This window comes from Anas platyrhynchos, chromosome 1, assembly GCF_047663525.1.
Source record: "Anas platyrhynchos isolate ZD024472 breed Pekin duck chromosome 1, IASCAAS_PekinDuck_T2T, whole genome shotgun sequence".
Lineage (NCBI taxonomy): Eukaryota > Metazoa > Chordata > Aves > Anseriformes > Anatidae > Anas > Anas platyrhynchos.
The window spans coordinates 21,212,604-21,238,747 of record NC_092587.1 but is presented as its reverse complement, the minus strand read 5'-3'; the positions used below and the strand labels follow the sequence as shown (position 1 = coordinate 21,238,747).

The 26,144-nt window shown below is 45.3% G+C and overlaps 1 protein-coding gene across 1 annotated transcript; it reads right to left on the bottom strand.

Moving 5' to 3' along the window:
- Positions 1 to 1,124: 1,124 nt before the first annotated feature.
- On the bottom strand, positions 1,125 to 25,682 carry SELENOO (selenoprotein O). Its single transcript, XM_027458302.3, has 9 exons — positions 24,902 to 25,682; positions 23,801 to 24,004; positions 22,663 to 22,843; positions 19,206 to 19,336; positions 18,579 to 18,859; positions 18,080 to 18,230; positions 16,340 to 16,525; positions 15,089 to 15,245; positions 1,125 to 14,455 (listed from the first exon to the last, which is right to left on the bottom strand). The coding sequence occupies exons 1-9, from the start codon at positions 25,564 to 25,566 to the stop codon at positions 14,261 to 14,263; spliced, it is 2,151 nt and encodes a 716-aa protein (XP_027314103.3). The 5' UTR covers positions 25,567 to 25,682; the 3' UTR covers positions 1,125 to 14,260.
- Positions 25,683 to 26,144: the final 462 nt, after the last annotated feature.

The following is a 26,144-nucleotide window of genomic DNA, read 5'->3' as shown; positions in this document are numbered from 1 at the left end:
TGCCTCTCATCCCTACTGTGCTCCTGAGCAGAGCCTGCCTCTACTCTCTCTGCATCTCTCCAAACATTTGCTGTAGACAGAAGGACATTTCCCTTTAGCCTTCCCTTCAGGCTGAAGAAAAGTTGTTCTGCCTCTCCTATGCACAACCTTCGACCATACAACATGAGCTGGGCTGTTCTGCCCAGAACCAGGTTTTGACTACACCACCACCAGGCCTCAGAACAGTTGCATTGGCTGCCAGATAAGCAGTAATATGTAATACTTCTCCACCTCAAACCCACACTTCTCCTTTGTCTGCCCACTCCCACACCATCAACAAGGAAAAGTCAGAAACTTTGCTTATGGAAACCATAAATATCTGACGCAATGTAACGGGGAGATGGGGCTGGTTTAAAGCCAATCCATTGGCTTTGCCATAAACCAGCCCTGGAGTAAATGGAGGATTCTCACCAACTGAGCCTCCGGGGCCTCGGCACTCACAGGCTTCAGGAGTGAGAAGGCAGCCTGAAAACTGCAGAGCTCATTTATAGATTACTCAATCCTGACAGTGCAACATAGCCACAGGCCAGAGCTCCACCCCATCCAACATGCTCTATACTAGATGGTTTCCACTCTGAAGACTCCCATTCTTGAAGACTGCTAAGATCCTTAAAAAAAAAATAAAATAATTTCAAACTGTATGAACTACTCAATCCTATTTAAATAACTTTTTTTTTTTTTTAAATCATCTTCACATTCAAACTCAAAGCTTATTTCTTTAAGCAGAGTTTAAAAATCATATCTGTTAAGACCAGGTGGTTGTTTTTCTTTCTCTTTCTCCCACCCCTCCTTACACCCCTTGGGATTAAAGAGGTGTCAGTGTAGCTCTTACAGCCATGTAAGAGAGAAAATTCACTCTGAAAAAGGAAAACGGTCCTTACCCTGCTCCAAACATATTGCCAAAAAATGCTGGTGAGGCAGAAGACTGGTTGTGATAAGTCATTCCTCAGAAAACACTGCAGAAACACCATGTGAGATCGCAGTGATCCAATCTGGCCATCTGATGTTTCTACAGAAATAAGTCCGCTGAATGGTATGGTTAACAGAAGGAGTCTTTCAGGAAATAACAGGCGTGAACAAGGATATCAAAATTGCATTTTGATTTTTTATTAAAAGAATTAAAGAAAGTAGCAGCACTTGTTAAAACCCCAAAACATTCCAAAGTGAGAGCTGACAGTAAAACGTCAGGTAATCGTAGCTTTATAAGCTTATGAAGCAGAGTTATGGTGATACCTTGAAGCCTTGAGAGGAGTACCACTGCCACAATACTCCCCAATTTTGTGATCTGGGTACCACCTGCTTGTAGGCAAGGGTAGATCACAGAATTGTAGGGGTTGGAAGGGACCCTGAAAGATCATCGGGTCCAACCCTCCTGCCAAAGCAGGTTCCTTAGAGCAGGCTGTCCAGGTAGGCGTCCAGACAGGCCTTGAAAATCTCCAGAGGAGACTCCACAATCTCCCTGGGCAGCCTGTTCCAGTGCTCTGTCACCCTTACTGTGAAGAAGTTCTTTCGCATGTTGGTGTAAAATGTCCTGTGCTCTATCTTGTGACCATTACTCCTTTCCTGTGCTCTATCTTGTGACCATTACTCCTTGTCCTGTCCCCCACAAACCACTGAAAAGAGGTTGGCCAAATCCCTGTCTCCCACACCTCAGGTATTTATAAACATTCAGTGTCTCCTGATACCAGGACACATTTTTCCACATTTCACAGACCTTCCTCTTCCTTTTGATCTTATCAATGAGCTCCTTGCTCATCCATGCAGGTTTCCTGCCCCCCTTCCCCAGTTTCCTGCTCTTTGGGATCCTGATCTTGGAAGAAGTGCTGTCTAAATGTTATCCTGCTCTCACCTTGCCTTCTAGTAATCTATCCCATGAGATACCCCCAAGCAGGTCCCGGAAGAGGTCGAAGTTGGCTCCCCAAAAGTCCAGGGTAGCAATCCTGCTTTTCACCTTACTTCCTTTGCCTAGTTCCATCTGGAACTCCACCATCTCATGATCACTGCATCCCAAGCTGCCCCCAACCTTCACATCCCTAACAAGCCCATCCCTGTTGGTAAGAACGAGGTCCAGGAGCACCCCCTGCCTCATCGGCTCCACCACCACCTGCGTCAGAAAGTTGTCCTCAGCACATTGTAGGAACCATTTGGACTGCTTGTGCCTGGCCGAGTTGCTTACCCAACAGATGTCTGGGTAACTGAAGTCCCCCTTGAGGACCAGTGCCTGGAATCGTGAGGCTACTACCGGTTGCTTGTAGAAGGCCTCATCGACCTCTTCCTCCTAATTTGGTGACCTGCAGTGCACCCCCACAAGGGTGTCCCCCATACCAGCCCACCCCTGAATTCTCACCCACAAGCTCTCTACTTGTCTTTCACCCTCCCCCAGCTGGAGCTGGGTACACTCTAATTGCTCCCTCACATAAAGGGCAACCCCACCCCCTCGCTTCCCCAGCCTGTCTTTCCTAAAGAGGACATAGCCCTCCATGACAGCGTTCCAGTCATGCGAGCTGTCCCACTGCGTCTCAGTGATCGCAACAAGATCGTGGCCCTGCAACCAAACACAGGTATCGAGCTCATCCTGTTTATTTCCCATGCTCCACACATTGGTGTACAGGCACTTCAGGGAAGCAGCAGGCACAGTTACCCCTGGAGGGATGCAAGAAGATTCCGGATGGGGTATTAGGATCATCACCTTCTCTGAGGAGCCCTCAGACAATCCTATGGGACAACTCAGAGGTTTTTCCCTACTATTTTCAACAGTGACAGCAGTGACAACTTCCCCCAGCCCTTGTCTGTCACTTTTAGCTCCCTTCCCTTCCCCTGTCAAACCTAGTTTAAAACCCTGGTAATCAGCCCAGAGAGCTGGCTCCCCAACACAACCGTGCCACACTTGCTGAGTTAGAGGCAGCAGCCCACATACCCGGCTTCTCAAAGGGCTGCCCAAGATCAAAAGATCACAAGATCAAGATCACAAGCACAGCTCCTGCCTGCTTGGGGGTGTGACTCTGACCAAACAGCTCTGTGCCACGTTACTGGGGGGGGTTTAGGGGTTGGCTCTGTCCATCTCCCTGCCAGGAGCCCTCGCTGCAGCCGATCCACACAAGGTCCTTGTTAAAACGGCAGGAACTGTATAGGCACAGGAGCAAGTCCAACCAAAGTGTTTCCACAGAACATTGTTGGTGCTGAAGAGTCACAAATTCATTTTGAGTACAAGTCTTTTTACACAAGCATAATATTTCTTTAATAAGAATTACTTTTAGGTTTAGCTATTTCACATACAAGTTGTCAAAAAAAAAAAAAAAAGGCAATTTATGATTCAAGTATTTAGACCCCCAAATGTTACAGGCTCTATTTCCTTCTCTCTAAAGAGCTGATCAGAAAGATAAAGTTCTTACCTAGATTAAGTTTGGTTTAATTATCCCTAACAATCTCCCACTGCCACATTGTTCCAGAAACAAGAACGGAAAAAGCTGACAATAGCTCTTCATCCTGACAACACACAAGCCCGTGAAGACCACAAGTACTCCATTTGGATTCTGGTCATCACTTTTATTCATACAAAGCATCAATATTACCACATGCACTGAGAAACCAAGCATTTGAATGCCAGCACAGTTATAGAATCAGAGAATCATTAAGGTTGGAAAAGACCTCCAAGATCATCTGGTCCAACCATCACACTACCACCATCACCAATTAAACCATAGAATCACAGAATGGCCTGGGTTGGAAAGGACCTTGAAGATCATCTAGTTTCAAACCCCCTGCTCTGGGCAAGGTTGCCAACCACTTGAGCTGGCTGCCCTGAGCCACATCCAGCCCAGCCTTGAACACCTGCAGGGATGGGGCATCCACAGTCTCTCTGGGCAACCTGTTCCAGTGCCTCACCACCCTCAGAGTGAAAAACTTTCTCCTAATATCTCACAATAAGTCTCCCCTGTCTTAGTTTAAAACCACTCCCCCTTGTCCTATCACTATCAACACATCTAAGCAGGAGTTCCCCCTCCTGTTTATACGCTCCCATCAAGTACTGGAAGGCCGCAATGAGGTTTCCCAGAACCTTCTCTTCTCCAAGCTTAACAAGCCCAGCTCCCTCAACCTTTCTTCACAGGAGAAGTGCTCCAACCCTCTCATCATCTTAGTGGCCCTCCTCCGGACCCATTCCAAGAGCTCCACATCCTTCCTGTGCCGGGGACCCCAGGCCTGCATGCAGTATTCCAGGTGGGGTCTCACAAGAGCAGAGTTTAAGAACAATCACCCCCCTCTCCCTCCTGGCCACCTCTTTTTTAATGTAGCCCAGGACAGAGTTGGCCTTCTGGGCTGCAAGCGCACACTGCTGGCTCACGGCCAGCTTCTCGTCCATCAGGACCCCCAGGTCCTTCTCCACAGGGCTGCTCTCAAGTTCTTCTTCGCCCAGTCTATATAAATACCTGTCATTGTCCCAGCCCAAGTGCAACACCTTGCACTTGGCCTTGTTTAATCTCATGTGGTTCTCATGGGCCCACTTCTCCAGCCTGCCCAGGTCCCTCGGGATGGCATCCCTTCCCTCTATTGTATCAACTACACTGCTCAGCTTGGTGTCATCTGAAAACTTGCTGAGGATGCACTCGATTCCATCGTCTACATTGTTAATAAAGATGTTGAAGAGCACCAGTCCCAAGACTGACCCCTGAGGGACATCACTTGTGACCGGCCTCCACCCAGACACAAAACCATTGACCACAACCCTTTGGCTGCGACCAGCCAACCAATTCTTTATCTACCTAATAGTCCATCCTTCAAATCCATAACTCTCCAATCTAGAGAGAAGAATGTGGTGAGGGACCATAACAAAGGCTTTGCTCAAGTCCAGGTAGATGATATCCATTGCCTTTCCTTTGTCCACTGATGCCATCACTCCATCATGGGTCACCAGATTGGTTAGGAAAGATCTGCCTTTGGTTAAGCTGTGCTGGCTGCCTCTGATCACCTCTTTATCTCGTGTATGCTTTAACATGTCTTCCAGGAGGATCAGCTCCATGATCTTCCCAGGCACAGAGGTGAGGCTCACTGTCCTGTAGTTTCCCCAGGTCTTCCTTTCTCCCTTTCTTCAAAATGGGAGTAATGTTTCCCTTTTTCCAGTCACCGGGGACTTCACCCAACAGCCACAGTTTTTCAAATATGATGGAGAGCAGCTCAGCAACCACACCAGCCATCTCTCTCGGGACCCTGGGATGTATACCATCTGGCCCCATGGACTTAAACACACCTAGTTTCCTTAGGTGGTCCCGGATTTGTTCCATTGTCACAGTGGGACTACGTGATCTTGGAGGTCTCTTCCAACCTAGATGATTCTGTGAATCCACTCCTCTCTCTCTCTCCTCGTGGTTCAGGGTCCTGACAGACATAGGAAACTTGACCACCAGTGAAGGCTGAGGCAAAGCACTTACTGAGTACCTCAGCTTTCTCCATGTCTGAGGAAGCCAGTTCTCTCGTCTTGTTTATCAGAGGGAAAATGCTCTCCTTGGCCTGTCTCCTCCTGTCTATGTATCTGTAGAACCCCTTCTTGTTACTTTTCACATCCCTTGCCAAGTTCAGCTCCATCTGTACCTTGGCTTTCCTGATCCTCTCTCTACACATCTGGACAACACCCCTGTATTCCTTCCAGGCTACACAACCCTGCTTCCACTTCCTGTACATTTCCCTCTTTTCCCTCAGTTTAAGCTGCAGGTCTGCTCAGCAAAACGTCCCTAAGCACCACATCCAACCTTTCCTTGAACACCCCTGGGGTGGTGATGCCACCACCTCCCTGGGCAACCCATTCCAGAGCCTGACTACTCCTTCTGAGAAGAAATGTCTCTTAATTTCCAACCTGAACCTCCCCTGGCACAACTTGAGGCCATTCCCTCTAGTCCCATCACTAGTTCCCTGTGAGAAGAGGCCGACCCCCAGCTCCCCACACCTTCCTTTCAGGTACCTATAGAGAGCAATAAGGTCTGCCCTGAGCCTCCTCTTCCCCAGACTAAACACCCCCTGTTCCCTCAGCCGCTCCTCACAAGACTTGTGCTCCAGGCCCTTCACCAGCTCTGTAGCCCTTCTCTGGACACACTCCAGGGCCTCGATGTCCTTCTTGTAGTGAGAGGCCCAAAGCTGAACACAGCACTCGAGGTGCGGCCTCACCACAGCAAAGTACAGGGGTGCAATCACCTCCCTACTCCTGCTGGCTGCACTACTGACACAAGCCAGGATGCCATCAGCCTTCTTGGCCACCTGGGCACACTGCTGGCTCCTGTTCAGGTGAGCATCAGTCAGCACTCCCAGATCCTTTTCCTCTGCACAGCTTTCCAGCCACTCTGCTCCAAGCCTGTAGCATTTCATGGGGTTGTTGTGGGCAAAGTGCAGGACCAGGCACTTAGCCATGTTGAACCTCACTCACGGGATCACAGAATGCTAGGGATTAAGGGGACCTTGAAAGATCATCTCGTCCAATCCCCCTACCAGAGAAGGAACACATAGAATCACAGAATATCTTGAGCTGGAAGGAACCCATAAGGATCATCGAGTCCAAGTCCTGGCACCACACAGGGCCACTCAAAAATTCAGACCATATAACCAAGAGCACAGTCCAAACACTTCTTGAACTCCAACAGGCTTGGTGCCCTGGGGAGCCTGTTCCAGCGCCTGACCACCCTCTGGGTTCAGAACCTTTCCCTCACACCCAACCTGACCCTTCCCTGTCGCAGCTTGACTCCATTCCCTCGGGTCCTATCACTGGGCACCTAGATCAGGTCACATAGGAATGCATCCAGGTGGGTTTTGACTGTCTCCAGGAAAGGAGACTCCACAACCTCTCTGGGCAGCCTGTTCCAGTGCTAAGTCACTCTCACCGAGAAGTTTCTTCTCACATTTAAGTGGAACTTCCGAAGTTTCAGCTTCCACCCACTGTCCCTTATCATCGGATGCCACTGAAGACCCTAGCTCCATCCTCCTGACACTCACCCTTTACATATTTATAAAGGTTAATGAGGTCACCCCTCAGTCTCCTCTTCTCCAAGCTAAGAAGATCCAGCTCTCTCAGCCTTTCCTCGTAGGGAAGATGCTCCACTCCCTTAATCATCTTTGTCTCTGCATTGGACTCTCTCAAGCAGTTCTCTGTCCTTCTTGACCTGAGGGTGCACTGGGTCTGGCTGGGATGTTAACTTCCCTGCAGCAGCCCATACAGTGCCATGCTCTGCACTTGTAGCTGGAACAGCAGTGTTATCACACCAGTGTTGTGTCTACTGCTAAGCAGCAGTGGCACAGTATTGGGCCTTTCTCTAACCCTCCTAGGGGGTGGGCAAAAAAGTGAGAAGAGAAACATCACCAGGGCAGCTGACCTAAACCAACCCAAGGGATATTCCATACCATGTGATGTCACACTCAGCAATAAAAGGTGGAAACAGGAAGAAGAGGGGAGGGGTGGGCTCTCATGAAAGCATCAGACCTCCTCCCAAACACCAGCTACATGTGTTGAGGCCCTGCTTGAAGGACGTGGTCAAGCATTGCTTATTTGTGGGAAGTGGAGAGTAATTTCTTTCCTCTGCACTTCCACATAGCCTTTCCCCCCCCCCGCCTTTCCCCCTCCCTTTTCCCTTTTTTCCCTTTAGTTAAATTGCTTAGTTAATAATAATCTTTCCTTAATAATTATTTTTTTCCCCTTTAATTAAATTATCCTTATCTCAACCCATGAGTTGTTCTTTACTTCTTCCCTTATCCAAGTCATTGATGAATATATTGAACAGCACTGGTCCCACCCAGTACTGGCCCTCGAGGAACTCCACTGTATACAGGACTCCAACTCATCTCCATCTCATTAACCACAACCCTCTGGCTTCTTCCCTTCAGCCAGTTCACAGTCACTCCCCGACAGTCCAGACCACACTTCCTCAGTTTAGCTGTGAGAGACGGTGTATGGTGTCAAAGGCTTTACTGAAATCAAGACAGACCACATCCACTGCTTTACCATCACCTATTCACCTGGTTATGCCCTCAAAAAAGGGTACCAGCTTGGTCAAGCACAACTTCCCCTTGATGAAACCATGCTGACTGCCCCTAATGACCTTATCATTCCCTACCCCGATCTCAACAGCATCAAAACACTAACACAGAGCCCTGCCACTGCCCCTCCTCAGCTGCCTGTCCCTTCTGAAGAGCTCGTAGCCATCCATTGCAGCACTCCAGTCATGGGACTGGTCCCACCATATTCAGTGATGGCAGCTGGGCCATTGCTTTCCTGCCATATGATGGCTTCCAGCTCCTCCTGTTTGTTGCCCACACTGCGTGCATCGGTGTAGATGCGCTTCAGTTACAACACTGCCCTCACCCTCAACCGTGGGACTGCTCCATCGGGCTCATCTCTGCAGAGCCTTATTTCCTCCCTGTCCCCCTTCACACCTAGTTTAAAGCTCTCGCAACAAGCCCTGTCAGCTCCTGGGCTAGAATCTGTTTCCCCCTTTCAGACAGCTGGGACCCCTCTACAGCCATCAGCCAAGGTGCTGAGTAAACCTTCCCAAGGCCGAAAAATTAAAATAAAAATTCCTGCAATGCCACCAGCCTCTCAGCCACGTGTTGAGCAGCTGGGCTTCCCAGGTCTGCTCAGTGTCCCTCCCAGCCACCGAAGGGATGGAGGAAAACACCATCTGCACACCCACTCACCACCCCAACCCCCTGAAGTCCCTTTCGAGAGCCTCCAGGCTTCTCTCAGCAGTTTCACCGCTGCAGCCTGAATTATCACTAAGGGACAACAATCAGAGGGGTGAACAGGGACAGGAAGTTTCACCACAACTCTTGGGGCCCAGCTAACCTGACAGTTTTTAACCCAACAAAGCATACAGCCATCCAAGCCTTGAGCAGCCAGCTCCTTCAGGAGAATGCTGTAGGAAATGGTGTCAAAAGCCTTCCTGAAGTCTAGGCAGACCACATCCACAGCCTTTCCCTCAACCACTGGGCACGTCACACAGGCTTCTCTTCTTCTGGCACTCCTCCAACCAGTCTCCTAAACAGGCAAAGGTTGCCCTCAGGAAGTCCAGGGTAGCAGTTCTGCTAACCCCTCCCCCTGCTTTTCCAAAAACCAAAACCACTATTAATTTATGATGGCTATGCCCAAGACAGCCTTCAATTCTCACATCACCCACAGGTCCTTCTCTGTTAACAAGCAGAAGATCCAGTGGGGTGCCATCCCTAGCTGGCTCTCACCAGCTGTCAGGAATTTATCTTCCATACACTCCAGAAACCTCTTGCACCGTTTCCTCTCTTCCGTGTAGTATTTCTCACAGACATTTGGTAAGTTGAAGCTCCTCACAAGAACAAGGGTAAGCATTTCTCCCCCCTACTTGTAGAATATATGATCTGCCTCTTCGGCCTGGTTAGGTGGCCTGCAAGAGACTCCCACCGTGACGCACACCTTGTTGGCTTTCCCGCTGATTCTTACCCATGCACACTCAGCTCTGTCATTGCCACTGTTCAGTTCTACACAGCCCAAACATTCCCTAAAATACTGGGCTACCCTCCCACCTCTCCTTCCAAGCCTGTCCCTTCCGAAGAGTTTGTAGCCATCCATTGCAGCACTCCCACCGTGTGAGCCATCCCACCGTGTTTCTGTACCAGCAGCTGTGTCACAGCTCTCCTGCTGCACAAGGGCTTCCAGCTCTTCTCTTGGTTGCCCACACCACCTGCACTGGTGTAGAAGCACTTCAGTTGGATACTGTCATCTTTTTTGGGGGGGGAGAAGGCTTAATGCCTGCACGACCATTCCTGGGCTCTTTTGTGATTTCTAACCCATCAATGTCCCTTGTGCCTTTGCTGCTGCATGGCTCTCCTACCCTACCTCAACAGGGGCAGCAGACCAATGAAGTTGGTCTGAAGTTTCTTCAGGTTGAACTCTAGCAGAAATATTAAGAGTGTAGTCACAGCTGCTGAACGTGCTGTATCTATTACAAATCATAGAATCATTAAGGTTGGAAAAGCCCTCCAAGATCATCTGGTCCAACCATCCCCCTACCACCAATGTCACCCACTAAACCATGTCCCTAAGCACCACATCCAACTTCTCCTTGAACACAGGGACGGTGACTCCACCATATCCCTAGGCAACCTGTCCCAATGCCTAACCACTCTGAGACGAAATGTCTCCTCATTTCCAACCTAAACCTCCCCTGGCACAACTTGAGGCCATTCCCTCTAGTCCTATTGCTAGTTCCCTGTGAGAAGAGGCCAGCCCCCAGCTCCCCACACCTTCCTTTCAGGTAGCTGTAGAGAGCAGTAACATATATATTTTGTTAAGCCAAAAGCTTGGGCAGAGCTCCTTGAAAACACTGTTCTTCTCTGTGTCCCAAAAGGAAAGATATAAACTGAGAAACAAAATCAGCAGTTATGATTATCTTGGAGCAACTTGTTTCCCCCGCCCTGCAATTACAGAATCACAGAATTTCTAGGTTGGAAGAGACCTCAAGATCATCGAGTCCAACCTCTAACCTAACACTAACAGTCCCCACTAAACCATATCCCTAAGCTCTACATCTAAATGTCTTCTGAAGACTTCCAGGGATGGTGACTCCACCACCTCCCTGGGCAGCCTGTTCCAGTGCCTAACAACCCTTTCAGTAAAGAAGTTCTTCTTAAGGTCCAACCTAAAACTCCCCTGGCGCAACTTAAGCCCATTCCCCCTCATCCTGTCACCAGGCACGTGGGAGAACAGGCCAACCCCCACCTCATTACAGCCTCCTTTAAGGTATCTGTAGAGAGCAATAAGGTCGCCCCTGAGCCTCCTTTTCTCCAGGCTGAACAAGCCCAGCTCCCTCAGCCGCTCCTCGCAGGACTTGTTCTTCAGGCCCCTCACCAGCTTTGTTGCCCTTCTCTGGACCCGCTCAAGCACCTCCATGTCCTTCTTGTAGCGAGGGGCCCAAAACTGAACACAGTACTCGAGGTGTGGCCTCACCAGAGCCAAGTACAGGGGGACGATCACCTCCCTAGCCCTGCTGGTCACACTGTTTCTGATACAAGCCAGGATGCCGTTGGCCTTCTTGGCCACCTGAGCACACTGCTGGCTCATATTCAGCCGACTGTCCACCATCACTCCCAGGTCCTTCTCTGCCTGGCAGCTCTCCAACTACTCATCTCCCAGCCTGTAGCTCTGCTTGGGGTTATTGCGCCCCAGGTGCAGGACCCGGCACTTGGCCTTGTTGAACTTCATGCAGTTGACCTCAGCCCATCGGTGCAGCCTATCCAGATCCTCCTGCAGAGCCTTCCTACCCTCGAGCAGATCGACACACGCACCTAGCTTGGTGTCATCTGCGAACTTACTGAGGGTGCACTCAATGCCCTCGTCCAGATCATTGATGAAGATGTTAAAGAGGACCGGCCCCAGCACCGAGCCCTGGGGAACGCCACTAGTAACCGGCCTCCAACTGGACTTGGCTCCATTTACCACGACTCTTTGGGCCCGGCTATCCAGCCAGTTTCTAACCCAACGAAGCGTGCACCAGTCCAAGGCAAGAGCAGCCAGTTTCTTGAGGAGAATGCTGTGGGAGACGGTGTCAAAAGCCTTGCTGAAGTCAAGGTAGACCACATCCACAGCCTTTCCCTCGTCCACCCAGCGCGTCACTTTGTCATAGAAGGAGATCAGGTTCGTCAAGCAGGATCTGCCTTCCATAAACTCATGCTGACTGGGCCTGATCGCCTGCTTGCCCTTCAAGTGCCGCATGATGACTCCCAAGAGGATCTGCTCCATGAGCTTCCCTGGTACTGAGGTCAAACTGACAGGCCTGTAGTTCCCCGGGTCTGCCCTCCAGCCCTTCTTGTAGATGGGCGTCACATTTGCTAGCCACCAGTCAGCTGGGACCTCCCCCGATAGCCAGGACTGCTGATAAATGATCGATAGGGGCTTGGCCAGCTCCTCTGCCAGTTCTCTCAGTACCCTTGGGTGGATCCCATCCGGCCCCATCGACTTGTGCACATTCAAGTGCCGTAGCAGGTCACCAACCAGTTCTTCATGGATGGTGAGGGCCACATCCTGCTCCCCGTCCCCTTCCACCAGCTCAGGGTACTGGGTATCCAGAGAACAACTGGTATGGCCGCTAAAGACTGAGGCAAAGAAGGCATCAAGCACCTCCGCCTTTTCCTCATCTCTTGTAACTAAGATTCCCCCTGCATCCAGTAAAGGATGGAGATTCTCCTTAGTCCTCCTTTTTGTGTTGATGTATTTATAAAAGCGTTTTTTGTTGTCTTTGACGGCAGTAGCCAGATTGAGGTCCAGATGAGCTTTGGCCTTCCTAATTTTGTCCCAATTAATTCCTTTTGAATGCAAGACACCATTGGTTCTCCAGATTTGTCAGGAGTATGATTGAAATGTCTTTCAAATTGCCAGCATATACCTTTTTCAGCCCTCAGTCCTATTTACCCAGCACTGACTTTGTTAGATTTTCCATTATATGGTTTGGCCTCAGTAGCCCCCAAGTTTGGAGGAAAGATAATCCCTGATGACAGTCATTTCATCAAACTCCTACAAAAATAGATTATTTCTGGCATACTAGATTATTTCTAGCATACTGCACCAGCAAGTATTATTTATTGTTGCCCACTTCTTAAAGCAATTTCCTCTTTCAACTACACCGTTCTTCCGTGGACTAGATGAAGACACCTTCAGGTTTATCCTTTTCAGTAAGGAAATGTTGCAGTGAAGCATTGTTAGAGAGATTCTAATTTGTCACAGACATTCATCATCAGCTTCTCTAGGTCAAAGGCAAGATAGAATCAACATTTACATTCAAAACATTGCCTATTTACTGTGGCAGCAACAAGAACAAACTGATTATAACAGATGGATAAGCAGAGGCCAACTGTTCTCCCTGTTTTTCCTTAACTCATGCTTTGAGGAAGACTTACAAGAGCACAATTCAACCTGAGCTAATACCAAACTTGCACAGGGTTGGAAGAATTTACCAGAGTGCACTTAAATTCACAGTGTAAAAGAGTAGCCTCTTTGGAGAAGAGAAACCTTTGCACTAAGCCAAACTTGCCCAAGATTTCAGGTATCCAAGAACAAAGCCCTTTAGAAATAAGTTCAGAAAGCTAACCAATGCCTTTAAACTATGGATATTTTGCTGACATTGCAATAATGACAACTGAATTCCCCCTGAAATCTCAACAAAAGACTATCAATAACATTTTCAAGCAAGTCAGCTCCCATCCTCCTCCCGTTATCCACTATAATCTTTTACACAAGCACAAATGGTATGTTTCAGTGTAAACATTTTCCAAAGACCATGGAAGCAAAGTAAGTGACCCCATTGACCAATGTGAACAGACAGCTACCCCACCTGCATGCTTTTTGTACGAGGAGACTATATTAAGAATACACAGACAACCAATCTGTATCTGAGTCCTAGGGTCACTTATATGACGTTGACGCTAACAGGGTAACTGCCTTTGCCTGAATCAACTGGCTTACAAATTGCACCCATGATTTTAGCAAATGTTTACACACACATTGTATGCAAATGTAAAGAACCTGAATGAACTTCACCATCAAGATTTTCAAGTGCAAATATACAGTCTCCCTTAGTTCTGCTCTTTATATATTATAACTAAATAACAAATGAACAAAAAACCAAAACAAAACAAAGAGTTGATTTCCCCCCCCAATCTCCTGCTTGCACACACTCTAAAATCAAAGATTAAATATCAATTTAAGTGTTCACAAAAAAATGAACTACTTAAATGAATCATGGCTTAAAACAAGCAACACTGAATCTATTCCTCCATTAAAGAGGACTGAAAGTCCCTGCATAGAAAAAAAAAAAGCAGCAAATAAATGTTAGAAGTACTATTAGTTAAGACATCAGACAAAAATATATCAGATTCCTGACTTGCTATTTTTGTCTTCACATAACAACTCCATTTGGATGTTCAAAAGTCAGTGTGCTCCAAAACAAAATATTGCTTTCTACTTGCTGTGTGGTATGAATAAAGCAAAGACTTTGTCTCAAAAATAAATATTAGTGACGTATACAGACTGCTAATTGTTTTTCGTTTGTTCTGATGATCCATAATTGCTCCAAATTAAGCACAGCTGAAGACTGTTTTTAGGTGCATCCAAACACGGGGTTGTTTCTATAACCTAACAGCACTTTGACGTTCGCCTTGCTGAATTCTTCACTGCTGAAGGAGAATCAGTCTTCAGTTTACAGCAAAAAATAAAACAAGGCGGTTATGAAGATCATGTAACACAGAGCTCGGAAGCCCACAGTGGAGGTTTACTGCAATATGGCAGTCTGCTTCTGGTTGCTTGAGCACAAGCAGCTGCTGCAGCCGTTGCTTCCTCCTCTTCTGTGTCTCCCTTCACCTCTGTGGAACTTTCCGTTTCTTGGAATGGATTCTCTAGGAGTTTCAATACATTTCTTACCTAGAGAAGAAACATAATATGGTTAAGAGAATTTAGAAAACGAAGGCAAAATGATGTAGAAAAGAACCTCAAGCCAAGTAATGATCAAGTATATTGTATTTAACACACAAATTCCAGACATGCCAAATATGAAATGGATGAACAATATCTATATAAATAAACTGAAAGTAGTACCTGGCTGAATTTGTATCTGCATGGAACTCAAGCTCAAATAACTTAAAAGCACATCTTAAGTACAAACTCTTTTGTCATACTTCTCAGAATACATTAATTCACCCTTACTCAGCATGTAACAATCCACATACTGAACTCCACAGATGAAAGCAAAGGCTTTTAAAAGATACCATTCAGCAGTAAGGAAGTTAATCCCCAGCCATCTTCCGAGATAAAACCTTCATCTTCACTGTCTTCAGAATGGCTAAGTGACCTGTCTTAGGATCAGGTTCAGACTCAGATTTTCAGTTCCTTTCTTTGCTCTGCAGCCATTAAAACCACAGCTCACTCACAAATAAGGCCAATTCCCAATCCCCTTACAAACATGCTAGAATGAATCTCACCTAGCATAACATTCAGCAGCAGCACCACCACCACAAATCCAAGCAAACCTAAATAGATATTACGGAGTAATCTTACCTCTGAGAAATCCCCATTTTCAGCTGCTTCTATGGCATTCTGGGCAATATAATTTCTCAAGATATATTTTGGATTGTTGGAATTCATAACCTTCACACGATCAGTATTCCAGGCATCAGCATCACTAATGCCTTCTATTTCTTTTTGTAAACGGACTCTGAAATTAAACAAGTAGAAACAACTGGTTTGGTTCAAGAATCACATGTAGAAGTCTCCCTGTTTCCTTGTCTTGAGATCTGTAGTTTGCAGTTCTTAAGTATTACATCACCTATAATCCTCTCAGTTTATAAAACTCAGCACAACAACAAAATAAAAAACGCCACTTCCTGTATCATTCGAAAGCAGCATTACAGTCTATCAGCAGGTCATGATGATGCTTGAGCAAGTGGCGCACACACTGCAGATTCCCCAAAGAGACATCGAGACACCTTGCCCCACACTGGTGATCTGTTTGGCACTGCTCTGCAAAAGCCTTCACATTGAAAACTTGGCTTTTAAGTATTTCTGTGCTTGTTTATTGGTTAAAATGTTTAATGTTCTGATAAAATAAAAAGGACTTGATGCAGCTAAGACTACCCGATCTGCCAGCCAGAAGGTATACTTGCTAAAATTCTCAGACCCATAGGAAAATAAGATCACAGCCAACCAGGTGAGGAAAGAAGTTTTGCTGTGTAGATTAGGTTAGAAACAACTGATGGTCTTCAAGACATTTTCTGAATAGAAAGTCTCCAGCTAACATTGAGCTCTTAAGCTTCTAATTTATACTTGATAAAATAGTCTGAACTTCTTTTGACTTCTTTTACAGTTACTCTTTGATTGAGAATACTTCTATTTGCTTTCTATATTAGTATATATACTTTTTTTCCTTTCAGAAAGAAAAAATGTGAAAGAGTAAGACATTTGGGTCAGCCAGTTCTAGTTACTGAGCACTTAATAGCTCACAATTGAGATCAGGCTCCTGTGAGAATCAAGACCAACATTCTCAAAGTGCTTTTAATATCAACTTAATGCTAATTCTTTTCTATACTGCCCCCCTGTCCCAAAATATAGAAAAAAACACCACAAAAATATGCAGATGTCCTTTAACTTTTACACGTACTCATTTAGAGTAGTTAATGGCATTCTCAGTTGCCTGCACCCCACTGCTCCTCAGTTTATATACTTTCAGACAGCGTGTTTTTTGAGACATATACATTGTTATCAAACAAAATGCACAGCAAACATACTGCTAAGAATACTGGTAAACCTTACTTGTATTTTTCCAGCCATTCTGTCCAGTGTTTTTTATTTCTGCTGAGTAAATCAGCTGCTGTTAACTGCTCCAGTTTAGTGAATTGTTCAATGCGCTCTAATTCTTTATTTATATTAGCTTTTGTTCCAATTAGTGCAAACAGCTGAGGATTAGACTGAGCCAACATTAGCATCATTGACAGTTGTCTGGGAACAAGAGGAAAGAACACATTAAAGTTGAGCTGCCTGTCAAGAATCATCATTTTGCAACCATAAAGTAGATAAACATTCACAATAACCTGTGATTTCAATGGATAAGTTAAATACCAGCACTTCATAATTCACAAATCTATAACAAATTATGCTTGTTTTACTGTTCCCTCCCCCTTACTCAGTGTTTAATTCACAATCCTGGGATATGCAAAGCACAGTCAGTAGATCTGAAACTCTACCAATTGGATTTAGATGCACAATTCTCATCAAAACACCCTAATCTGAAAGGAATTTGGAATAAGGAATTTGACCTTTCACCTTGGTACCACGATACCAGAGAATGCATACTTTTTCTTTAATGTATTTTTCTAACATTAATACTGTAACAGCATTCAGAATATGTATACATCACCCACTAATCTCACCAATACTAAGAAAAACAAATTAAATGAGGTATCTTTCCCCATATAAATCACAAGACAAGTTTTTCTCGTTATTTACTTATTTAACTAACCTAAATTGGTTCAGGGAGGGTCAGGCTGGGTGTTAGGGAAAGGTTCTGCACCCAGAGGGTGGTCATGCACTGGGACAGGCTGCCCGGGGCAGTGGTCATGGCACCGAGCCTGCTGGAGTGTGAGAAGCATTTGGACAAAGCTCTCAGACTCATTGTCTGATTTTTGGGTGGCTTTGTGTAGAGCCAGGATTTGGACTCCATGATCCTTCCAGCTCAGGATATTTTGTGATTACTTACTCCCTGGCATACAGCACAACTAATTATATCCAAATCGTATTTTCCTACTTTTACTAAGCAGAGATAAGCTGAGTGCTTTGATTTTTTTTCAGTTACACAAAGTATTATCCAAATGTGATCCATGCATCTTACACACGCACGTCCATGATTCCCAAGTGTTGTGATAAAAGTCTGTTGTGCATTCAGTTTAATGTAGTACTGTGCCCCCCGCCCCAAAGTTTTACCTCTGTATCACATGATTTGTGGCTAATAAATAGAGGAAGAAAAAAAAAAGGACAAACTTACAGGGTCAAACACATTCTCCATTTTCCACTGCTCCAAAAAGCAGAAAACTGCTGCAACTGCTTTTATAGGGCAGCAGTTGAAAAACATCTCCTATTTTAACACACTCAGAACAGCTGAGCTGCAGAACATGAAACAGGACATGGACAGTACCAAACAGGTTGCAGAGTCTAAAGTGCTTGTTTCAGTTATACTTGGCTCAGAGTTCTGGTGGCTGAAAGTGATTATTGGCCAACCATACACAGGACAGTACTCTGGCAGCACACAGGAATCATTATTGTTTAAACCCATTTCTTCTATAAAATATTTCTGTATTACTTCACTATCTGGCACTCTCTCATTGGCTCAGTCAGCAGGGAAAGGGGAGAAAAAGAATTTACGTTGCAGTAGATGTATCTGTTTAACAGTGAAATTCCCAAATTTAATATTACTAGAAAAAAGAATATTACAGTTTATTATAGTAATGATGAAACTTAAAGCACTGGACAAAGTATTTAGGTAAACAACAGTATTACCTTGGATCCATCTGAGGCTTGAAAGCAACTTTCAGTTCTTCCATAGAAGCACACTGACTTGCAAGCTTTTCTAAGAAATGTTCCAGTCTTGAAGGATCAAAATCTACTGAGAATGAACTCAGCAAGTAGAAAATATTTGTGAAGTCTCCGCCTGAAAGAGGGAATTCTGTGGGTAATGGAACTGACAAATGGGCAGGAACACAGGTACCACAATTCCTTCCTAACCCCCCGCAGCAGTGTGGGTAGCCAGGGTAGAGAGACAAATATATTGGTCCCTCAGCGAGGGTGCAAATACGACACAGGGGGTGCCCTGTAAAAAGGCAACAACTGCCACACAGGTCACAAGAATGCAATTATCCTTCGGTCTTTTGATCTCTCAGATGACAGTGTAGTCATGCAAGGCTGCTTTCTTGTAAGGTCAGGGTGAAAATTACAACTTGGTGCAGTTATAAGGTACTTATGGTCTATGAAATAATAACCTAATGCAACCTTCACCAACCTGTGAGATGCATGGTTTCGAGAAGTTCAGACACCAGCTTATTATCTTCTTCTAATTCCAACCGAATGAGGCCTAGTTTCTTCCTCATCTTCTGCAAATAATGTTTTTCAAATTCCGCATCGTATTCCTCTTCCAGGATGAGTTCGCTGATTTCCAGGGGCAGCTCTGGAACTAAGGCTTCAGCGAGCTTCCCTAGATTCCACTTGCAAATCTCTGGCTGCTTGTTGTAAGCATAGCGCCCTGTATTATCAGAACCATTGCAAATGTGGTCGGGGTCATATCTACAAACGAAGAAATAGTTAGCATTCCTCTTGTTATCTGGACACGAATACCGTGTGAAGCCCTCTAGGAGGCTAACAAGCCCTGAAAGGGAACAGTCCTCCTTGGACAGGAGGAACCCCACATGCTACAAGACCACTCTAACAGAGGTGTTGTCAACACGGTTATATTTCAAGGTTGAAAAGAATTACAGGGCAAATAGGACTAGCTTAACCTACTTTGCTGTAAAGTGGGTCCATAAATCTACTTGACAGCTAAGGTATTAAAGCAATAGCGAACATCAGCAGGATTGTTCTATACAGCAAATTGATATACACATTTTGAACACTGTCCACAGGCCACACTGACCTGTCCATAAACCCAAAAGGGCCATAGTCAATAGTTAGTCCAACTATGCTCATATTATCTGTATTCAGCACGCCATGGCAAAAGCCAACACACTGCCACTCAGCAACCAGTCTTGCTGTCCGTTTCGTTATCTAAAAGAAAAAACATTTGCATTTTTCAACACAAGGTATAAACATTCGTACATTTACACACATTTGCTAGTCCGAATGAATTTTTCTACTGTGGGAACTGATGGGAGCAAACTCTGGCAGTAAGCCATATACACAAATATCTTGAAGACAGCTTGCCTCTCTCCTCCATTTATCAACTGCCTGGTTCCTCAATCTCCCATTTCTGTTTATTCCCTCTTTTACCTTCCACGCTTAACTTGAAAGTCAGTTGTAGTGCTTCAAAACACACTGGAGACAGAACACAAAAATATGGTAAACCAACATCAGACTTGTGCACTTTTCTTGTCATCATGCAACGACATTCTTGTGCTTGCTACTTATTTTAAAGACCCTTTAACTACAGATAGAACACAGAAAAAATCAGAGAAATAAAATTAAGAACTATGTGTGACAAAACTCAGTGTAAAGTCAGCCTGCTGCTTTACTTCATACGTAGGAGTGATTTACAAAAAGGTAGGCTGTTCAGACAAAAATGATCCTTTGCTAACAAACTTCAGGCCTGATAAGCACTTACTTTAATCTGCCAGGAGTAGGAAAAAACTAAGAGCTCACCTTTTAGCTAAATACATACTCCAAGAATGGCAATTTTATTGAAATCTAATTCTTCACTGAATGCATGCTTTACCAGAGCTTTCCAGTTCCTTAACTGAGTGTTATCTTCTGTGGGAGCCTCAGCTGTAATCAGTACATGTGCTCCAATTGTCAAAAAATAAGAGTCATATTTTAAAGTTAATTAATTTAGCCCATTTGTCAAATGCAACTAGACATGCCCTACGAAATCTAAAATTCAGGAAGCTAATCTGGTTTTTAAGTAAATCTGGGTATTTCCATATACCTTACTGAACTGCCACAAACAATTTTATGTAAAGCTAGGGTCTTTAAATCAAACTGTTGTCATAGCTGAAATCACTTATCTTTCAATATAGCTATCAACACAGAAATTTAAAGTGAGTATTCTCTCCAGACTGTGGTGCGAGTGCATTTTATTAAGGTTTAAAAATGATCTTGTTAACAAAGGAAATGTTAGTTTTATGCATCTGTGTCCAAACCCGTAATTCTTCCACTTTAAAAAAAAAAAAGTGCAGTCAGATGAAGAAGGAAAATCAGAAAATTCTTGGTGTGGGGTAATCTAACAGGTAGTAAAAACTGGAAGCGATTGTTAGAACAGGAGTTTTTGGTTCACTTTGAGATCTCAGGCTTCTACTTTTTCCAATATGAGGTACTCTGCACATTTCTCCTGAATTCTGCTTCACTGGAGAGTTGGAAGTCAGGTGCCAGAAGGCACTCCAAGTCACAACATGTGTACAAAACTGATTATAAACCAGTAAGGGAGACACACCCTATGTGATGGCGCTCTGCCAGAAAGATAAAATTTAGGAAAAAGAAAAAACAGGCTGCCACAGATGGGATAAAAGCATTCCAGCAGTAAAGCAATTTGTGACTGCTGGATGTCTTTCTATGAAAGCATCACACCGCCAACATTCTGGTCAAAAGAAATGCGGCTAACGAGAGCACCTGAAAGCAATTAAAGCTTGGATGCCACTCAAAGATGGGTATATTGATTAGAGACAGCTTTGTGTTCACTTTGACCTTCAGCTTTTTTTAATCACATTTTTCTACTGCTAGCCATGCTAGAAAACAAGTATGGTATATATAAACAAGAGCACTCTTAAAAAAAACACGTTCATGCAAGTTTAAACAGCATCTACAAGTTATTTTAAAAGTATAGATAATGGTGGTTATTTTCTGGTCAGCACTGCCAAATGCAATCACTTGTACTTTTTTTCTCCTGTTCTTCCACAGTATAAAACAAAAAGATAAAAGCATGGTAGGGAAGGGACAGCACTACCCTGCTATTGAAAAAGACACCAGTGTTTGGAAAATCAGGTGAGGCACTGTGCAGATGGAGATGGCTATGGAAAGTCTCCACTTACGGAGACAAAACATGACAATACAATGCTGGGACAGACCCAGACTGGGGGAGCACAACAAAAAAGACAAGAGACTGAGGAAAGTAAGGAAAGCATGCCAAGATGAGGGCAAGAAATCAGTAGTAACTGGGCCAGGGAAAGAAGTTAGAGGCAGAAAGAGGTGGGACTGACTTGTGACAGTGAGATACAAGGGGATCTGGAGGGAAAATGATCTTTGTTCACACACACTCCTGCAAAGATCCTGAAGTCCCATGTGTTTTTTTCCTGCTGTCAGAAAATGAATGTGCTAACAGCTACAGAGCAGTACATGGTTGGTGACAATCTGCAGTCATCATTGACTTCATTAATTCACAAGTGAGAGGTCTGTCAGCAAAGTTAACCTCGTCAGCACCCAAAGGTGAACTAAGCAACTGCTTGCTTTTTAAAAACTAATGCAATTATGCACAAACTCAAAGCTCACACAAGTTAGAGAAAGCCAGATTTTAAGCCTGCCTTTCATCTCCTCATTGCTCTGTTATGAACATGCATCACGGTGCTGTCACTCTCTAACAGAGCATTTCAGATATCAAAGCACCACAACTGTTTTGACTTAGACTAGTCAGGTATGTTAGACTGCTACAAGTACTCAATAAGCAGAATTATTACAAGTATCACCTTCCTATTTGGATAGTAATATTTGAACTTCAGGTGAGCTTTTGACTTCAGGTGAAGTTTTATAAATGGTTCTCCAGTAACCGTTAACATCTAAATGTATGCATTAATTGAAAATGCTTCAAAACCATTTCTGAGGAACCATCCAGCCTCTCCTCTGGGCACAACAGAATCACCCATCACTACACCACTTCTGAGATACATTTATCTCACTTGACCTTGCTGTTCCCCAAGCTGGAGGTTTTGCAACTTCACCAGGAAAGCCGTCTCACTGCTTGACTGCCTTTAAACATTCAAATTTTGAAATATGAAGTTAAAGTGACATGCAGTCAGCATTTCTGTCTATAATTTGGAAAATAAGAGACAGGAAGTGACCCAACATCCTCAGGGTTTTACAAGACAAAAACCTCAGTACCATTAATTCATCACCTGACAGTCAGGGCTAGGATTCCCCCTGGCATCCTAAAATGCTCTTAGCAAAATGAAAAAGTTTTGGGAAGCTCACTGAGAGCCAAGAAATCATGCCTTACTATTAAAAAGGTAAATGATTAACTGTTTTTATCAGTTTGGTCAATATCAGCACTGCTTTCATCAATAAATACTTGTATTAAGAGTGTTTTTTCCTAAGAAAACCCCAGTGCCTGAGATCATTTTCTGAGTTTTTAAACAAAGAGGAATTTTTGAAGAGCAACTTATCTTTCTTACCTCTTTGAAGAAAGCAGCATTCCTCTGAATATTGTTGTCTGGATAAGCCTCCTGGATTTCCGGATAGAAAGTGCCGATCACATAATCAAGCATTTGTATTCGAATATCATTTCTGTTGACGCTAGGACCCTTGCGTCCTGTATATTCATCAGTAGGTTTAAAAATTTCAAAAGAACCAAATCTGTTGAAATAACAAAAACATGTTTTTAGTGTTACTTCTTAGTATTATTTGATCTTATTAGCTTCATCTGATATTAAACATAGTAAAAAATTTACTGTCATTGCAATATCATCTTCAGGGTTTAAGACTAATTCTTCAACAGATTGTGAGAAAAGACCTGAAGCATTCTCACTGAAACTAAGGAAACAAAGTTACTCGGTGCAAGGAAGCAGATACATCCACATGTAAACACACAGACAGATTAAGACCCTAGCTAGTACTGAAGACCAGATCGTTAGAAGTTTCTTAAAACTGTTTATATAGAAAAATCCTTATCCTGAGTGAATACACAGAAACATGACTTAAAATACTAAACTTCACATCACGTACATATGATGCATTTTTCCACACACACGTGCACAGACATACATGCATTGATGTGTATTCCTTATGCCTCACTTTTCCCTAGCATGATGTTACCTCCCAAGGAACAACACACCATCCCAAAGTCCTGCTGTGCATTGGAGCAGGAACTCTGCACACATCTCAGGCAAAGGAAGTACTGTCTTAAGGCTTTTACAAGATACCCCCAAACCTGGGAAGTACTGTATCATTACAATAGCTTGTAAAGTAAGGGTAGAACTATAACCCACCAACACAACCAACATCTAAAAAAAAAATCCCTTACATCTACATATTCCTCACAGGTATAAACATGAAAAATCTCTTTCGAGATCTGCAGAACTTTATATGACACTCACACCCCCAGTCCCTAGTTAATGTTTACCTGCCAGTGTGCACACATCTCATCCACTGGGCTAAAGCAGCAGCTTTCCACAAACTTACAAAAAAGTTACAAGATTCAACAACAAGAAACATGCAGGTACTGCTGTTATAGAAATACACTTAAAATTATATTTTTGTGCTTGACTTTAGAAGAATAGTAAAAAATAAAATAAAAAGTAGGCTTCTTTCTACCTTAGGAACGTAGAAGCTATTCTCAGAACAACTGTACACTTTTCTTTTTTTGGATTTCCATCATAAAATATGTCACGAACAACTTCCGAGTCAGATGTCACGCAGGTTCCAGCCCTCGTTGTCGGTATTCCTAGGTGAAACATGGCCTCACTACACAGGAACTCTCGTATGCTTGACCTCAGGACTTTACGACCATCGGCTTGCCTGCAGCAAAGAGATAGTGACAGGACTCAAGTCTTCTGGCTACAAAGGAAGGAGGGCTCCTGCTTCCCCCTTAGCCATGGAGAAACAAGAACTAAGATGTTAAGTGCTCTGCCTGTAGCAAAGTAGTGGCAGATATGTGATGAAAAACAGATCCTCAGATCCTTAGAGATCTCTGAGGATCTCTAAGAGTTCAGATTTGATAAATACACTAGCTATGAGGACCACATATACCAGAAGAAGAATTTTCTCATTACAGATATCCCTTCTAATTGTTAACTTTGTTTTTATACATGCAGTAGAGACTTCCCAAAACTTAATAAATTCTGGACGAATATATTGTGTCCTACAGTATATAAAGTTATGGATATATTATATAACACATCACTAAAGTAAATTCAGACCAAAACTGCCTTTCAACGCTAGTAAGCTTTAAAAAAAATCATTTTTTGTAGTATTTACCCAATACTTTGGCAGTCCTTAACTGGTACGCTGCAGAAATTAAACAAGCACTGCAGCTGTCCACTAACAAAACCCTGTTTTTTATTGATCACGGTGCAAGAAGAGCAAAGCAGAAAGCAACCAGTGAAACAAGTGACTTACAAAGTTCACATCATAGTTTCCTATTAATAAAGCGGCTACCACTGGGCCTTTTAAACACTGTTCTTTGGGCTTTTTGGATGAAACGTCTAGGAAAGGATACAGCCCACTCGGGCCACCTCAGGAGGCGCAGCGTGAGAGCGGACACTTTATGCTCGCACCGCACCGTGAGTTTTCGCTGAGTTTTGCTTAGGAAACCCTCCTCCCGCATCATTTCGAGACGCAGAAGGGCCGGGAGCAGCCCCAGCCCCTTTCTACCCAGGTCTGCGCACCCCCAGAAGCAGCCGGGGCTCCTCTTACCGGGAGAAGGGGGTGAGGCCGGCGCCCTTCAGCTGCATCTCCCAGCGGCCGCCCCGCGGGCCCAGCACCTCGCCCAGGTACATGGCGGCGCCGTCGCCCAGCTGCCCGGCGAAGCTGCCGAACTGGTGGCCGCAGTAGCAGTGTGCGGCCGGCTCCGAGCCCGGCAGCAGGCGGTTGCCGCTGAAGTACAGCGCCGCCTCGGCCTCCTCCCGCTCCTCCACCTCGGCGGCTTCCAGCCCCAGCAGCGCCAGCGCCGGCAGCGACATGGCCACCAGCCGCGGGTTGCGCAGCGGCGTGGGGCGCACCCGGCAGAAGCAGGCGCCGGGCACGGCCCGCGGGGCAGTGTCCTCGGAGGGCTCCACGGGCAGCGAGCGCAGCGCCAGGTTATCGAAGCGCAGCGCTCCCAGCCAGCCCCCAGCACCACCACCGCCGCTAGCCCCCGACTCCGCTGCTGCTCCAGCGCCGTGCTCGGGGCTGCCCGGCCGTGCCGAGGACGCCGCGGGGTGCTGCATGGCGGCGCCGAAACGCCGAAGAGACGCCGGGACGAGCGACGGCAACGAGCGATTCCCCCCGGCGCGCAGCGACGCCGCCATTCGGCGCCCCCCGCCCACGGGGCGGGGCCGCCGCCATTTTGCGCCTCCCCAACGGGGCGGGGCCGCCGCCATTTTGCACCTCCCCCCTGCGGGGAGCACCGCCCGCTGCGCCTGAGTGGCGCGCGGTTCGTATTGCTGTAAAAGTCGGTCAAACAAAATACCAGTTCTTGGAAAGACAAAGGCTTTTTCAGAAGACTCAGTTTTTAGGGAGCAGACATTCTTTAGAAAGCAGGCGTTCTTTAATTGCGGCGTTGGACGCATAGGGGGTCACTGCACCTAGTGCGTGTGCCGAATTGCCCAGTCTCCAGGGGTCAATTATACAGTCAAAACATACGTGTGCGTTCGTTTTCCAAAAATAAAAAATAGCATATCCACGCTATTTCCCAGAACTCGTTTAAGTAAGCATGCGTGTTAGTTTCTACAGGTTTTTCCCATGGGGGTGTTTAAGGAGAGGTTGGACGTGGTGCTAAGGGACATGGTTCAGTGGGTGACACTGGTGGTAGGGGGACGGTTGGACCAGATGAACTTGAAGGTCTTTTCCAACATTAATGAGTCTCTCATAGTCAATTTATGCATGCGTGCTAAGCTAGGTCATACACACATCGAAGGACTTGCATACCACGAGTTCCTCACCTATCTTTTCAGACACA